The 16,384-nt window shown below is 34.4% G+C and overlaps 1 protein-coding gene across 2 annotated transcripts in view; it reads right to left on the bottom strand.

Annotated features, from left to right (window-relative positions):
• Positions 1 to 16,176, bottom strand: part of LOC127870323 (ubiquitin carboxyl-terminal hydrolase 32-like) — a 92,209-nt gene extending 76,033 nt beyond the window's left edge. The window contains exons 1-6 of one of the 2 annotated variants that reach the window (XM_052412954.1): positions 15,998 to 16,176; positions 10,131 to 10,258; positions 9,116 to 9,221; positions 5,979 to 6,097; positions 3,375 to 3,534; positions 2,579 to 2,710 (exon numbers count right to left, since the gene is read on the bottom strand). In XM_052412954.1, coding sequence (XP_052268914.1) covers positions 2,579 to 2,710; positions 3,375 to 3,534; positions 5,979 to 6,097; positions 9,116 to 9,221; positions 10,131 to 10,258; positions 15,998 to 16,055 — 703 coding nt within the window. In that variant the 5' untranslated portion in view covers positions 16,056 to 16,176. Of the gene's footprint in view, positions 1 to 2,578; positions 2,711 to 3,374; positions 3,535 to 5,978; positions 6,098 to 9,115; positions 9,222 to 10,130; positions 10,259 to 12,832; positions 12,970 to 15,997 lie in introns of those variants that run through there. The other variant, XM_052412962.1, reaches the window with a different exon arrangement.
• Between the last annotated feature and the right edge of the window lie 208 nt (positions 16,177 to 16,384).

Below are 16,384 nucleotides of genomic sequence, written 5' to 3'. Positions count from 1 at the left end.
CAAAAGGTAAGTATTTACAAATAATGACAGACTATGCACAACAAACCATGAACACAAGTTGATGAAAAATACAAACCATGAGCAACTTGTGCTCAGGTGAGCTAAAAATATGGTTGATTATCTGCTGAGCTCAACATTCAGCAACCAAGGAGATTTAATAGTATTAATTCACCAAAAATCCAAATATATTTATACATATACTTTATTCATGCTTGTTAACATACCCAAACATTGAATTCAAGATTTGTGTTTGAATCCGCAAGCCTTTTCTCAGATAACAATGTAACAATAAAAGGTATTGAAACAGTTATTAATGATCAGTATTTGTCCATCATGACACAAATGACCCGGGTGGTTGGCATAAATATTTAAACCCAGTCTTCATTCTTGACTAAAAATAGGTTAGCAAAAACTGCTCCATAATAGGCAGGGAATGTGATTCCAGATCAGTATACTAAATATGAACACAGAATGGATTGGTGAATATGGACTCGGCATACAATATCAAATACGAACCCAGAATAGATTGGTGAATATTGACTCAGAATACAATATCAAATACGAACCCAGAATAAATTGGTGAATATGGACTGGGCATACAATATCAAATACGAACCCAGAATAGATTGGTGAATATGGACTCAGCATACAATATCAAATACGAACCCAGAATTGATTGGTGGATATGGACTCAGAATACAATATCAAATATGAACCCAGAATAGATTGGTGAATATGGACTCAGCATACAATATCAAATATGAACCCAGAATAGATTGGTGAATATGGACTCAGCATACAATATCAAATATGAACCCAGAATAGATTGGTGAATATGGACTCAGCATACAATATCAAATATGAACCCAGAATATATATATATGAATATGGGCCCAGAATAGATTGGGTATTTTGGACCCAGAATAGGATAGCAAATATGAAACTAGAATAGATAGGTGAATAAGGCTCAATAATAGGTAAGTAACTTTTGGCACACAATAGGTTGATAAACATGGGGGAAGAATAGATAAGTAAATACTTGCCGTGAATAGATTAGTGAATATGGACCAAGAAAAGGTTAGTAAATATTGACCCAGAATATGTTTGTAAATATGGACCCAAAATAGGTTAGTTAATATGGATACAGAATAGGTTAGCAAATACCGACCCAGAATAGGTTAGTAAATATGGACCCAGAATAGGTCAGTAAATATGGACCCAGAATAGGTTAGTAACAAGGGACAAAATTGTCACAAAACCAGGTTTTCATTGTGAAAAAAAAATCTGATAAAGGGAGAAAACTCAAACTGAACTTTTGAAATGAACAAACAAAATTAACCCCCTTTGTAAGTTTGTTTTAAAAAAAAATCTATTCTTAGTCGTGGCGACCTTGACATTGGAGATATTGACGTGATTCTTTCGTGTGACACACCGTCCCATGATGGTGAACAAATGTGCCAAATGATTTTAAAATCTCACAATGAATGCCATAGTTATGGCCAGGACAAGCTCATTTATGGCCATTTTTGACCTTTGAACTCAAAGTGTGACCTTGACCTTGGAGATATCGACGTAATTATTTCGCGCGACACACCGTCCAATGATGGTGAACAAATGTGCCAAATGATTTTAAAATCTGACAATGAACGACATAGTTATGGCCCGGACAAGCTTGTTCCGCCCGCCCGCCAGCCCGGAAAACCTGGTTAAATATGTGCCCAGAATAGGTCAGTAAATATAGACCCAGCATAGGTTAGTAAATATGGATCCAGAATAGGTTAGTAAATATGGATTTAGAATAGGTCAGTAAATATGGACTCAGAATAGGTTAGTAACAAGGGACAAAATTGTCACAAAACCAGGTTTTCATTGTGAAAAAAAATCTGATAAAGGGAGACAACTCAAACTGAACTTTTGAAATGAACAAACAAAATTAACCCCCTTTGTAAGTTTATTTTAAAATAAATATATTTTTAGTCGTGGCGACCTTGACATTGGAGATATTGACGTGATTCTTTCGTGCGACACACCGTCCCATGATGGTGAACAAATGTGCCAAATGATTTTAAAATCTCATAATGAATGACATAGTTATAGCCCAGACAAGCTCATTTATGGCTATTTTTTACCTTTGAACTGAAAGTGTGACCTTGACCATGGAGATATTGACGTAATTTTTTCGCGCGACACACCGTCTAATGATGGTTAACAAATGTGCCAAATGATTTTAAAATCTCACAATGAACGACAAAGTTATGGCCCGGACAAGCTTGTTCCGCCCGCCCGCCAGCCAGCCCGCCAGCCTGCCCGCATTCGCCAATCTAATAACCAGTTTTTTCCTTCGGAAAACCTGGTTAAATATGGACCCAGAATAGGCTAGTATATATGGATTCAGAATAGGTCAGAAAATATGGACCCACAATAGGTTATTAAATATGGACCCAGAATAGGTTAGTAAATATGGACCTAGAATAGGCTAGTAAATATGGATCCATAATAGGTTAGTCAATATGGACCCAGAATAAGTTAGTAAATAGCTAGTCAATATAGGCCAGCAATTATTGTTTCTTCTACAAACCTTCACATAGTGATTCAGGGATGGTTGGGTACACAAATGACTTGAAAGTCTCCTGGTCAAACTTCCCTGTCTTTGACTGTGCCTTCAAGTTCCAGTACTTCCTCTCCAGATCAATGATGTCAGCCTCCTCCACTGTTAAGATATAACGTTTACAATACATGTATATTATTCAGGAACTGGGCGTAAAAAACATCTTTGTTTGTGGTTGCAAAATTCTTGACATCAAACATGGCTACTTAAAGGTAAATATGAGGCTAATTTTAACTTTTTATGGAAAAAATAACTTTACTTCAGATACCAATTGTACATGACATACAGTAAAAGACAAATTACACAGGCACTTGATTTACAGAGTTAAGTAAGTACAAAACATTGATAAGCAAAATTTTATTCACATGAAGAGAAGTACCATGTTTGTAGCATCACCGCCCATTTTTGCATTCAAGCATACACATGAAGGGTTGAAAGTGAAGCTGTTGTATCCCATATGAGCCGTGCTCTGTGAAAAGGGGGTTTAATGCTTGTGCGTAAAGTGTTGTCTCAGATCAGCCTCTGCAGTCTACACAGGCTAATCAGGTATGACAATTTATCACTAAAATTGATTTTTACTAAGAAGATACTTGCTTTAAAAGAAAAATATCATAAAAGAGGAAAGTGACATCACTGATGAGCCTGTGCGGACGCACATGTATTAAACACCTTTTTACAGAGCACAGATAAAGAAATGATAAGCAAATTTCTTTCCAAATCAACTCTCTACAGTACCAAACTGTCATACTGCCTTCTGAGCTCTTACAGTGTGTGACACCGGCTAGAGTCTGATAGAAGGTGGGGGTTTCTGTGTCATCAGACAGAGTGAAGGCCATGGTCTCGGTCAGCAGCCACTTGGTGATGATGGTAGCTTCTGGATTGGAGTACACCCACCGACGGAAGCGCTCATAGCTCACCTGGTCTCCCTGTCATGGAGGAACCATATGAGGTCATTAATTGTCCATTAAATTATATGTGATATCTTTCGCATGTAACAAACATTGGTATAACACAATAATGTTGCACTGCAAAACATTGATTAACTAATTGTGGGTTACTAATTTCCCTGGATTTTGTTGTTTGTACACACAAGTCCCAACGCTTAATAGCTCAGCTTGCTGTTTTCACAGTGGCTAAATTAGCATCAACAGGTGAACTTTCCTAGGATGTATATCTAATAAAGAGCTGCGCCATGAGCGCATGATACGCCCGTCGTTCGCCAATGAAGTAGTAAGGTAATAAATAACCCTTTGAATCATTTTTTTACTTCAGTTTATTTGTATTTGAATACATGGTTTATTTTATAAGTACATGAGCATGGAGCGCCGTCTCCTTGACATTCAACAAAGTCCCATAACTGTGGAACAACAATTCAGAATTCCGTCAAAAACGAAAGGGGATCAGGGTTTACCAATATTAAGATTGTGTTGAAATTTGAAAAAAATCCATCAAAGGATATTTGAGCTACGGTAGGACATTCAATGAAATAACGAAATTTTGACGAACAAAGTCCCATAACTCTGGAACGACAATTCAGAATTCCGTCAAAAACGAAAGGGGATCAGGGTTTATCAATATTAAGATTGTGTTGAAATTTGAAAAAAATCCATCGAAGGATATTTGAGCTACAGTAGGACATTCAATGAAATCACGAAATTTTGACGAACAAAGTCCCATAACTCTGGAACAACAATTCAGAATTCCGTCAAAAACGAAAGGGGATCAGGGTTTATCAATATTAAGATTGTGTTGAAATTTGAAAAAAATCCATCGAAGGATATTTGAGCTACAGTAGGACATTCAATGAAATCACGAAATTTTGACGAACAAAGTCCCATAACTCTGGAACGACAATTCAGAATTCCGTCAAAAACGAAAGGGGATCAGGGTTTATCAATATTAAGATTGTGTTAAAATTTGAAGAAAATCTGTCAAAGGATATTTGACGTAGCGTACGACATTAACAGACGGACAGACGGACGCGGGGTATACCATAATACGTCCCGTCATAGACGGGCGTATAAAAACACAAAAATACATAAGAAGAGCTTTGAGCAGTGAAATGAAGAATAAGGTTTTGTGTATAATAGAAACACATTACCCAAAATAGGATGTGCATTTTTAATCACAAACTTGTGTTTTAAAATATCCAATTCATTTGCGTGTCACTTTTGTAATCTGCTAAGAGGTAGCACACAATGTACAGGTACTTGGTTGACACTTGACATACTATTCAGCTGCTTACCCTTGGTTGCAATTACACAGAATTTTTTACACCATCTTATTTTAGTTAGCCCAGAAACAATGTATGTTCATGGTAAACATGTTCAATGTTGTTCAGTTAACATTTAAGTGAGGATTCAAATCTGTGCTGCTTACAAACTAAACTGATAATCCAACCTTTGTCAATTGTTACATAGTTGTGCTTAATTTAGAACAGTAAATGTTTATAACTGCAACTGATTGCCACTAATTGGTTCATGGCTTTGTTGTTTGAACATAAGTTTATCGTCAAATGAAGTCTGACACAACCTCCCACAGTGACGTGCCTTGTTTGCTAACAAGGCGTGAATTGGTTAATTGATATGTCATTAGGCAACAATTTTGAACAGTAATGAGTGACAAGCAGGGAACTTTAATACACGCGCATTTATTGAACAAGTCTTTTTTTAATTGGAAATCCACACATTTTAGTGCCAAAAAAGATAAACAAGAGGTGCATTTGTGAAACAATTTGCCCCCTACAGCACTTTGAAGTCCACAGCAGCAAATTTAGAGAAAACAAGGCCCATAACATAGCCAAATATCAAAGGACCAAAACGAAACTCACACTTCATCTGTAGGTAATCTAGGTAGACTCATATACCAAAAATCAGCTCAATATCTTAAAGCGTTGCATAAACAATCTCCTTAAAATAGAATGCCGCACGGACAGACATACAGTGCCACTACAACATGCCACCCTACCCAGAGGGCATACAAATACAGTCACATGACATTTCAAGCCTACTAATGTTAACAGTTTTACAGTAGTTTTTTTGCAAAGCTTCTTCTTGATGCCAGGCTACATCAGTCTAGTAACATAAGACAAATATCTGTATAGTACCAAGATTAATCCCACTGATAATGAGGACAAGCACATTTCTTAAAGGGATCATTGGCAGTTGGGTCCTTTTAATTTTAACTCCTTCACAAAATCTTGCTCAAACTAGAGACATGTTGTCAAAACACACTGATGATCAGTGCATGTACCATTAGACTTAAGAAATACTATTTTTTTCTTGTACAATTAACTTCTGCATGTTTAAAGGAAATAAGAACTTTTCTGCGGAAATATCATTTATTTCATCAATGCAAAAACAGTGCTTACTTCTGCAAAAAGATGAGACAAAGCATCAGGAACTTGATCTTCTGTGGCCACTATTTTCCTGTCCATATCATCCTTCTGTATAAGGGAATAACTGTCATCAGCATACATGGCGAATATCACTGAAACAGATTTGAACAAGACTATTGCCGAGCAATATATGTCCCCTACCAGTTCCACCAATGTCAGAATTTTTTTCTCTTATATTTGTTGCCATAGCAACCAAAATTTTTGACGTAGGAACAAAATGAAATGACGTGCATAATTTCCATATTGCCATCTATCCATGTTTTCAAGTTTCATGAAAAGATATGAAGAACTTTTAAAGTTATTGCAGGATCTAGAAAAGTATGACAGACAGACTCACAGACAGACAGACGCACAGAGCGCAAACCATAAGTCTCCTCTGGTAAAACCGGTAGGGGCCAAAAACAGTAAAAGAATAAGTGCATATAACATTCCTACACCTATCCTTTATTTTACTCTAAATTTTCCGACATACAGGTTTTTGTCAATAATGTAGTACTTATTAATATTTAGAAATTGTAGGACAGTACATTTTACAGCAAATTTTACCATATTTCTTCCCAGTTTTCGAATTATTTGGTGGCGATGCCATCATGTGATTTTATGACCGGATTAAGGTCATAAGGCAATGGACCATAACATTTACCTTATTGGGTATATTCCATGTTTACGTGTGATAAACAATAGTTGCAACCCAGAAAGATAACTGTGACAAATACGTAACACTTCAAAACGTAATGCACCCATGTTTGCAGAATTTAATTTTATTACATAAATTTCAGGTTCATACTAGAGTATCGGTAAACAAAATAATATTTGTTGATTAACATTCTGTACATAAATAAAGATTGTAAAGGTATGATTAATAAAGTGCACATATATATCTAAATAATTTATACGTATATACAGCGTGGTATTTGACAAGCACATAATATTATATGTAATTAATTATAATTATAGTTCTCAATAACTTTTGAGCCAACAGGTCCAAATGTGAAACCAACAGGCCTTCTAGGGGGTCCGGGGGGCATGCTCCCCCTGAATTTTTTTTAATTGAGCACTTGATTTCCTGCATTTTGGCCATTTTATGGCTATTTTAGTGGTCAACCAGGCACTTAAATTTGAGCATTTGTGTGTGCATTTTATGAATTTTGGCTTTTTTAACTAACAAAAGATAAATGGAAAAAGCTCTATTACTTTTGTAAAATTTTAACTCAACATGTAATGAACAGAACGTCAAAATATTTTACTGCTTTTTGACCGATTCCAATATACGCCTTTTCATTTTTGTTGTTGTAATGCGTTAAGGGAGATAATGAAGCGACGTCTTTGCTTAATAGCAAATAGGAGCAAAATTACTGAAAAGACATGCAAATTTCAAAAAGTCAATTGCCTTCATGTATTTTCCTAATCTGAGCGATTTTCAACCGGCCAAAATCTGATTTGAAACGGCCGATTTGGCCGGCGGCCGGCTCTTATTGAGAACCCTGTATATATAAGGACGTTATGCATACTGCAAACTGGTATCCTATTGTCAATGCAATCTTTTTAGAAAGTCTCTACATTTTATGACGTCTGTATTTTTTGGAATATTTTTTGTATCAAAATTTTCTGACACAATTTTTTTATTATTTAAGTGTCCGAAAACTTAGACTTATTATGATACTTAAAATTGGAAGTTCATTCTTTAATTACAATCGAAACCCGATGGCTCGATCTCGCTTGGCTCGAATTTCCGGTTGGCTCTAACTCTCACCAAAGCATCGATTTTGTATTGCTATATATTCATATAAAGTTTTGTCGGATGGCTCGAATTCTCAAGGCTCGAATTATCGGATGGCTCGAACTGTTTTCACGGTCCCCGTGACAATTTTCACATGTTCTTTTGTTCGGATGGCTCAAACTCGCTTCGGGTCGCATAGACTGTTAATCAATTAGGACAGCTTGATTAAAGGCACTCAATAATTGATTTAACCCTGGTTGCAAACATGTCATCAACTAAATAATTAATTGATTTGGGTAAAAGATGACATTTTGTATTAATGTAATCAGAAATTATATCGAGGAGCGCCAAAACTCACAGCATGTTCAATCTCAACTGGATGTAATACAAGGCTTTGTTTCTCGACGACAGCTAAGGAACACAACATAGTCTATGTCATAGACCGACATAATGTTATTCTTAAAAAAAAAATGAATAAATCAATAAATGTAGTACTGTCTCATATGTACATGATGTGTATTTAGTGCGGATGCATGTTTTGTTCCTTAGTGCTGTGTGTTACCAAAAATGTGCTACGTTAAAACGTGCTGATATAATTTAATATATATTTGTTTGATTGTATTTGTAACTGTTTTAAAATATTGGTATTAAAATACAAGTATTAAGTATATATTCGGTTCTTATTAATGCAAAAGCAGAAAGTAGTACAAATTAGTACGGAGTTTAAGCAATATGTGTACTCTTCAATTGGAGGTAAAAATGTACTTCAGATTTGTTCATAAATAAAAGTTTATTAGAAATAGGATGGCTCGAATTCCAGATGGCTCGATCTGCTGTTGCCGGTCCCGACGAGTTCGAGCAATCTGGTTTCGACTGTATAATAAATGATAATTTCAGGAACACCACTTTAAATTATCATTAAACTAAATAAACAACATGCTTATTCATTACAATATTTATCATTGGATGGTCATTCTTTAATTATAATAAATGATAATTTCAAGAACACCACTTTAAATTATCATTAAACTAAATAAACAACATGCTTATTCATTACAATATTTATAATTGGATGGTCATTCTTTAATTATAATAAATGATAATTTCAAGAAAACCACTTAAAATTATCATTAAACTAAACAATCAACTTGCTCATTAATTGAACAAACATGTATCTAAACCACATGCTATAACTTCAATAAAACATTAAGGAAAATTTATTAAATAAATCCATTTTTTATATTTTACATTTTTCACAAACTTATAAGGTTTCATGAACTGTCAGTGGTTCCTGAATTCAAAGTACCGGTAGATGTTGATAGTTAAACTGTAAGTACTTAAATGACCTGAAAGAAGTAACCAAATAAACTTGTACCACTAGAATACTTACACTTGATTTTCTCTTCCTTGGTACCTTTGGTGAGCACCACCATGCCTGCCAGCAGGTCCTTGAAGCTGATCCCCTTGGAGGTGCCCCCAAACCCCTTGAACAGCAGCTGCAAGTACACCATGCACATTGGTTATAAAGGTGGAGCTTCATTATCATTTTTTATATGCTAAACACATGAGAAAAAGCGGAATTTCCACTTCATTAAAGTAGGAATTAAGTTTTATATGTGTCATATACTGGCCATTGACTGGTTTACACAGGTGATCTTATCATCAGGTGTAAATTGTAATATTGAAGGATTTTCGTTGCGGGGAATCCAGACTAACCACTGTAGTCAGGTGATAGTTCTTTTCAGGTGGCCGCTAAGTCAGGTTGGACTGTACATTTAAAATTAGTTATTTCAAACTATGTTTAATAAATTTAACTCTGCTTTATTTTAAAATGTCTTTCTGATCCTGACACGTTTTTTTTTTTACTTTTTTGTCTTTTATATCATAATAAACTAGTTTAATGATAACTTTTGTCACTTCAATATTTAGTTTTTGAAGTCTTAAATAGTGTCCCAACCCAATGATTAACACTTCTTTGCCTTTTCCTAGTATATATCTTTACACATTAATTTAAATGCGATGAAAGGGGGGTGGGGGTATTAGCCTATTTATATTATAAACAATTGACAAAGAGTTTCAACCATTTTTTACAGCAAAATCTCCAAACTACAGTCATGAGAAAAGTTACACAATTTAATGAACATATGAAACATGCTCTGTTGTAATGTTGACAGTTTAAATCATAACAACATTTTAAATCCTAACTATTAGCTACATTACTTCAAAGTTTTTTATCTGTTCAGATAACTTAAATTAATTATGTATTCAAGTGTATGTGAATTACTTGAAACTCTGATTGTGATCTCTGAGCATATGTTGCATTTTTCAGAGCCGAGATAACACATGAAAGAGTATTTAAATGTGTTATAATTATGATTTTTTAAGAACGATTCCTATCAAAGTACCTGTGCCACTTTCTGTGGGACCGAATCCCACAACACCTCCCTACAGAAGACATTCTCTGTTATAAATCCACCGAGCACTGAAAACCTCTTGAAAGCATCCTTCAACCTCTTCAACTCTGCATCTGACACTGAAAATATTACTGCTAGTTATACTCATCATGTGTATTTATATTTCATAAATAATGAATTATAATATTAGATACTTAACAAGAGATGTGTTTGTCAGAAACACAATGCCCTCTATTGTGCCGCTTTGAAATAAAATTTCAATATATCATTTGGCAGGTTTAGAAATTATCTCCCTTTTAAAGCTAATTACTTCCCTTGGATTGTATTTTGTGACTTTTGACCTTGATGGATGACCTTGACCTTTCACCACTCAAAATGTGCAGCTCCATGAGATACACATGCATGCCAAATATCAAGTTGCTATCTTCAATATTGCAAAAGTTATGGCCAATGTTAAAGTTTTCGGACAGACTGACGGACGGACGGACAGACAGTTTAAATGTTATATGCCACTCTACCAGGGGCATACAAACCCTGCTAAAACAACAACTTGAAGGAGTATGTAAAGTGATAGAGCATTGTTTTTTGTTCAAATTGTTGTCAAAAAGTAAATATTTTTCCTAATATGACTGCCCAACAGTCCTTAATTAACATTTCCAAAAAAGACAATTAAAATTGAATTGAAAATGTCAATTTATAAGCATATCTAGTTCTATGATTTGAACTTAAGAAAATATAATACAAAACAATAGAGCCTGAAAGGACTAAAGTCGCTCACCTGAGATACAAAGGAACGGACCTGCACAGTGCATCCCCAAGATATCATTAGAACAAATGTCCTGACAAAGTTTCATGAAGATTGAACTATAAAAGTGACATTTACATTGTTAACAAGTTTTTACTTAAGCCATATAAGGAAAATGCGATTCCCACTGGCGGCCATGTTAGTCAACCAACTGGAACCATTTTCGTACTCCTCCAAGATATCATTGGCACAAATCCTATATCCAAGTTTCATTTAGACCAGACAATAAATGTGGCCTCTAGAGTGTTAACAAGGTTTCATTTTAGTAATATATAGCCATATAAGACAAATGCCCCGCCCCATCGCGGCCATGTTTTTCAAGCAACCATAACCATTTTCAATCTCGTCCAAAATATCATAAGAACAAATGTTCTGACCAAGTTTCATGAAGATTGTACAATAAATGTGACTTTAAGAGTGTTAACAAGTTTTTACTATAGCCTTATTAGCAAAAATGCCTCACCCTTTGTTGGCAATGCTCTTCAACCAACCAAAACATTTTTAAACTCATCCAAGTCATCATTGGGACAAAACTTCTGACCAAGTTTCATGAAGATCAGACAATAAATGAAACTGTGTTATGTGGCCTCTACTCTAGAGTATTAACAAGGCTTTACTATAGCAAATTATTAGGAAAAAATTCCCCGCCCCTTGGTGGCCATGTTTTTCAAACAACCGTAATCTTTTTCGAAAGCGTGGCGGACAAAAGGCGATCAGAAAAGCTCACCATGAGCACATTGTGATCAAATGGTGAGCTGAAAATCACTTTTGTTCTAATGCTTATAGTGCGTGTTAGCAAAATAAAACAAGATGTATTTGTGAAACACTATGTCCCCCCTCTATATTTGACCTTTGACCTTGAGGTATGACCTTGACCTTTCACCACTCAAAATGTGCAGCTCCATGAGATACACATGCATGCCAAATATCAAGTTGCTATCTTCAATATAGCAAAAGTTATGGCCAATGTTAAAGTTTGACGCAAACAAACCAACAAACAAACCAACGAACAGACAGGGCGAAAAAAACAATATGTCCCCCAGTATAGACTGGGGGACACAAAAATATCCCTGAATGCTTTCCCAAAACAAACACTGTGATTAAAATAGGAGGATGGTTGTATTAAAGCGGTGCAACAGATCATTGAATAGATACATGTTAATGTTTGTGAATATGGATTAGACCAGTAAACAATTTATAGCTTAACCCTTTCCCACTAAGAAGCAAAGTGAAAATGGCTATGTACAAAGAGCATAAAACCAGAACAGCTTACTCGCAGTCTGTTCAGATTTTATGCTGTTTGCTGCTAATTAGTATCTAAGGGCTGGAAATAAAGCCTTTAAAACTTGACTCTAGCAAGAAAGGTCTTTACTTTAATTTCACTTTCTAGGTGTCTACAAATACTTCAAAATATGTTTCTTTAGAAGTGGTAAAGGTTTAAGTACAACAACAATGCCACCATTGAGATTTTATTTGATACATGTATATACACATAAATTACATTATATATATCAGCAATCCACTTGGTGTCATCAATTTAAGTATAACTATAAAAAGATTCCAAATAATTGTATTCATGTTAATGCTTGATAACTTGGTGATAATCTTAAAACAAATGGTTTTACAGTTCTTGGTAATTATTTTATCCATGTAATCTTGGAATATTTGACAAAAGTAAGAAACTTAAAAAATATGTCAATCTATAAACAAGTGTTAAAAAAAAGAATTTGGATAGTTTATATACCATTGTGCTCCTTAGTACTCATTAATGATTTGTAAAATTTTTCTGCAGGTTCATAAATGCAAATCAAAACCTGTTTCCACTAAGATCTTAAAGAAAAAAGTTGACAATTTTTTTGCATTGCTTGTTTATTTTTTAAAAACTCACTTCATTAATTTCCACCTGTATATGTTCAGTGTTCTCTGGAGGCACCGACAGCTGGCGATATCACTGGTCACTTACAATCTTTGCGCCCGCTACTTTATCCCCATAATATCAATCAAATTTGTTTATTCCTTCTTTGAGATGCGCCAAATATAAGCCCTTTCCCCAAGACGTATTTTTCCCCTCTTACAGAGATTTTCCCCTAAACAAACATATCTAAAAATTTTTTGGAAACCTTTCAATTATATAAGTTAACCTGATCCAGTGTAGAAAATATACAAATTTGGCATAATTAAATTATCTGTTGCCTTGAATTTGAAAAACAGTAAAATATATTATTGATTAGTGCTGCAACAATATACCGATATATCTGTATATATCGCAATACGCAATCCGCATATTGTATTGCGATACCACTTTCATCATACCGGTACGAAAATTCTACAAAAATTAATCCACATTTTGTCCAGAAAAGCCATCCGAAATAATGATATCAAGGTAAACAAAACAAATCGGTGTTAAGTAAAAAATAAATTGTTACGTAAATTTAGCATTCTAAAAAGTCTATTATACTGAGTAGCGTTGTAACATGGGAGTCCGCAAGATCTGCTTTTGCATGTCATACTGTTAAATTTAAGATGAAGTTATGGAAATACGAAAAAACCCACAATTAATTACATAATAAAAATGTAAATTGATATTATTACTAACAGAAGTAATAATGATCAAACATTTTTTTATGTAAAAGCATTCTGATAAGTTACACAACCGGCTTATAAACATCCACAATTCTCTTTTGGGTTATTATTCTTCTTGTCTGCTTTTATAATAGTTCTCAACTTTTCAAAATGGCAGACGAAACGAACGCTGAACGCTGTATGCAGTATTCAGTGCACAATTGCACAACATTTTTAATGTTTAATGGGAATATCCAATGGACAGAATGACAATAATAATCTTTCATAACAAAATGCTTTGATAAGCCAAAAAAAGAGATAATTGAAGAATAAAAAAATAAAGCATTTTGTAAAAAAGGCTAGAATTGCCAATAACTAAAACATAAACATACAATACAAAGGTTATGTTCACAGTGTTTTTTTTCACCATTTTGGGAATGGGGCCGGGTCCCTTTGGATTGGGAAAAATTTGCAGTGTTTTGACTAAAATTGGAAAATTAGTGTTGTTGTTTTGCCAACAAATGCTTAAAGACTGAGGATACAAGTGTGTCCAGTATTATATTTACTAAGGTTGATCTTATATGGATGGGAGATGAACAAAATATTGAGATCTAAAAAAAAAAAAAAATCTTTTTTTTTTTTAAACCTTCCATTGCAAATTTTTAGCTCCCATTTGGGAAAAATATAAAAAAAATTCCATTGGGAATGGGTCCGGTTACCGGACCCGATTTTTGGATGAAAAAAAACTTTTGGTTCAACTTCATGTAATTAAGTTGGTTTTGATGATTAGCTGGCGAGTAATAATTCTGGTACAAGCTAGCAATATATTGCAATATATTGCGATACGGGTTTTGGAACTGACAATATATTGCAATATGGATTTTGATGTATTGTTGCAGCACTATTATTGATTATTTTAGACTTTCCTTATTTTTCCCCCAAATTAGGTGTTTCTCACATTTTTTTGTCCTCTTAAAAAAAGGCCAGGCCCTTTCCCTAAAATCAGATTAAAAAAACTGTCAAATCAAAACAGTGCTACAAAATTGACTTCTTTAGTTCTTACCCAGAGCATGGCTCAATTTAGTACTAGTAGTAGTAGTAGTCGCTAAGGGTATCACGTTTACAGATTTTTCTAAACGTTTAAACGAAATTAAATAAACGAAACGTTACCGTTTAAACAGTATCCCTATGTCTGTTTTAAAAGCATCAGTGCCATCGCATCTCCAAACTGAAAGTAGCAATTATTTCCGGAAGTCACATTTAGTGCATATCCCACTAGCGCAATGACTTAATATTAAAACCAACTGTTCTCGTCGTTGTCGAACCATTGGGTTACACTTTGTCTACTCACATGCCGTAATATTTTGTAACAAAGACGAATTAATATCGAACCAACATTTCTAATTAAGAGTAAACCGATTTTAAAATTGTCAATGTTTTACTTAACATGATGTACATCAAAATATGCATACTTCAATTTAGGTAAAAATATTCCTAGACGGAGATTGTTTGCCATATCTCTTGAAATGAATGCCGATGAAGAAACGTCGGAAAAATTTCCTCGTGCACTTCGTGCCGACGAGCGTCGAATGGTCAAGACGATTCGGGTCATGCTCATGCAACAAAAGGCGGGAATTACGTGATGACGCGCGTTAAATATTCAAGACGTCACGTCCGCACATGGTGTATTGTTATGTTTACGGTATTGTGAATAAGGGGCATGTGGTGCACGTGATACAAATAGTTTTTAATAAGAGTCTTTTTCAGCAGCTGTTAACAAGCTTTGCAACGTCGTAACATAATGAACTAAACTGATTTATATTGATATTGACTGTCGTTTAAACGTTTACAGTTTAAACGTGATACCCTTAGTAGTCGCTGACTACTTTGAAAATATAACTGGCAACTCAAATTTTTATGGAGAACAGTGTATGTTTATCTAAAAAAAATGTTTTTCAACATTTTTTGGTTGAGGTGTCAAAAGTAAATTTGCCATGATAAATATTTATGACTGATTTCATTCAAAACTGATCTAAAATTCAATCTGGAATATCAAATAATTTTAGGATGGGCACCATAAAATAGACTTTATCCTCTTTATGGAAACAGCTATTTTTACAACTTAATGAGACAAAATGTGAAAACATCTCTTTATCCCCATACATAATTTTTTCCATTTAAACAAATATCAGTATTTGTAACTTTTATAACTTTTGACACCGACAGCCATAAATCTTTGACTGATGTTTTGATTTTTGTTTTCATTTACAAACAGCAGTTTAGCTAAGCAATTATGTCTGTTATATTGATACACTGTAGAGACATTTTGAACAGGACTGTCTCAATGAGTTGATAACAGTACTTTATCAAAGCGTTATTTCGAGTGTCAACATTTGACAGCTCTGAAATGATGACATCCACATTTATTTTAGACTAAAATTTAGTGAAATTTTTAACTTGTATTGGCAAATATCATATCAATATGACCTACCCCGTTTTAAAGCTTCCTCGTGCGTAATATATGATAATTTTGAGTCCTTTCCGCCCATGATATTTTCTGTTTTACATTTTAACGCGCAAAATACACTATTTTTAATAAGTAAACATTGCAAAATTATTCTGCGGCAGCCATATTTGATCACGCGACCATGTTTTCTCGTGCATAATTGCGAGATCTCAGTATGAACGATATGGCCGTAAGCAGTAATGGGAAATGTAAATGAGGGTTAATGCGGTTATCATTTCTGAGTTGCCCCATCGCCTTCCTAGATGTACTATCAACGCATGTCATACAACGTTGAAGACTATAGATTTTAACGGTACAATATAAGACTTACCATTTCCTTAAGGGTCTTTCTCACTGCGTGGCAAAATAACA

This window comes from Dreissena polymorpha, chromosome 1, assembly GCF_020536995.1.
Source record: "Dreissena polymorpha isolate Duluth1 chromosome 1, UMN_Dpol_1.0, whole genome shotgun sequence".
Lineage (NCBI taxonomy): Eukaryota > Metazoa > Mollusca > Bivalvia > Myida > Dreissenidae > Dreissena > Dreissena polymorpha.
The sequence above is the reverse complement of the archived record's forward strand: the minus strand, read 5'-3'. Positions and strand labels throughout refer to the sequence as shown.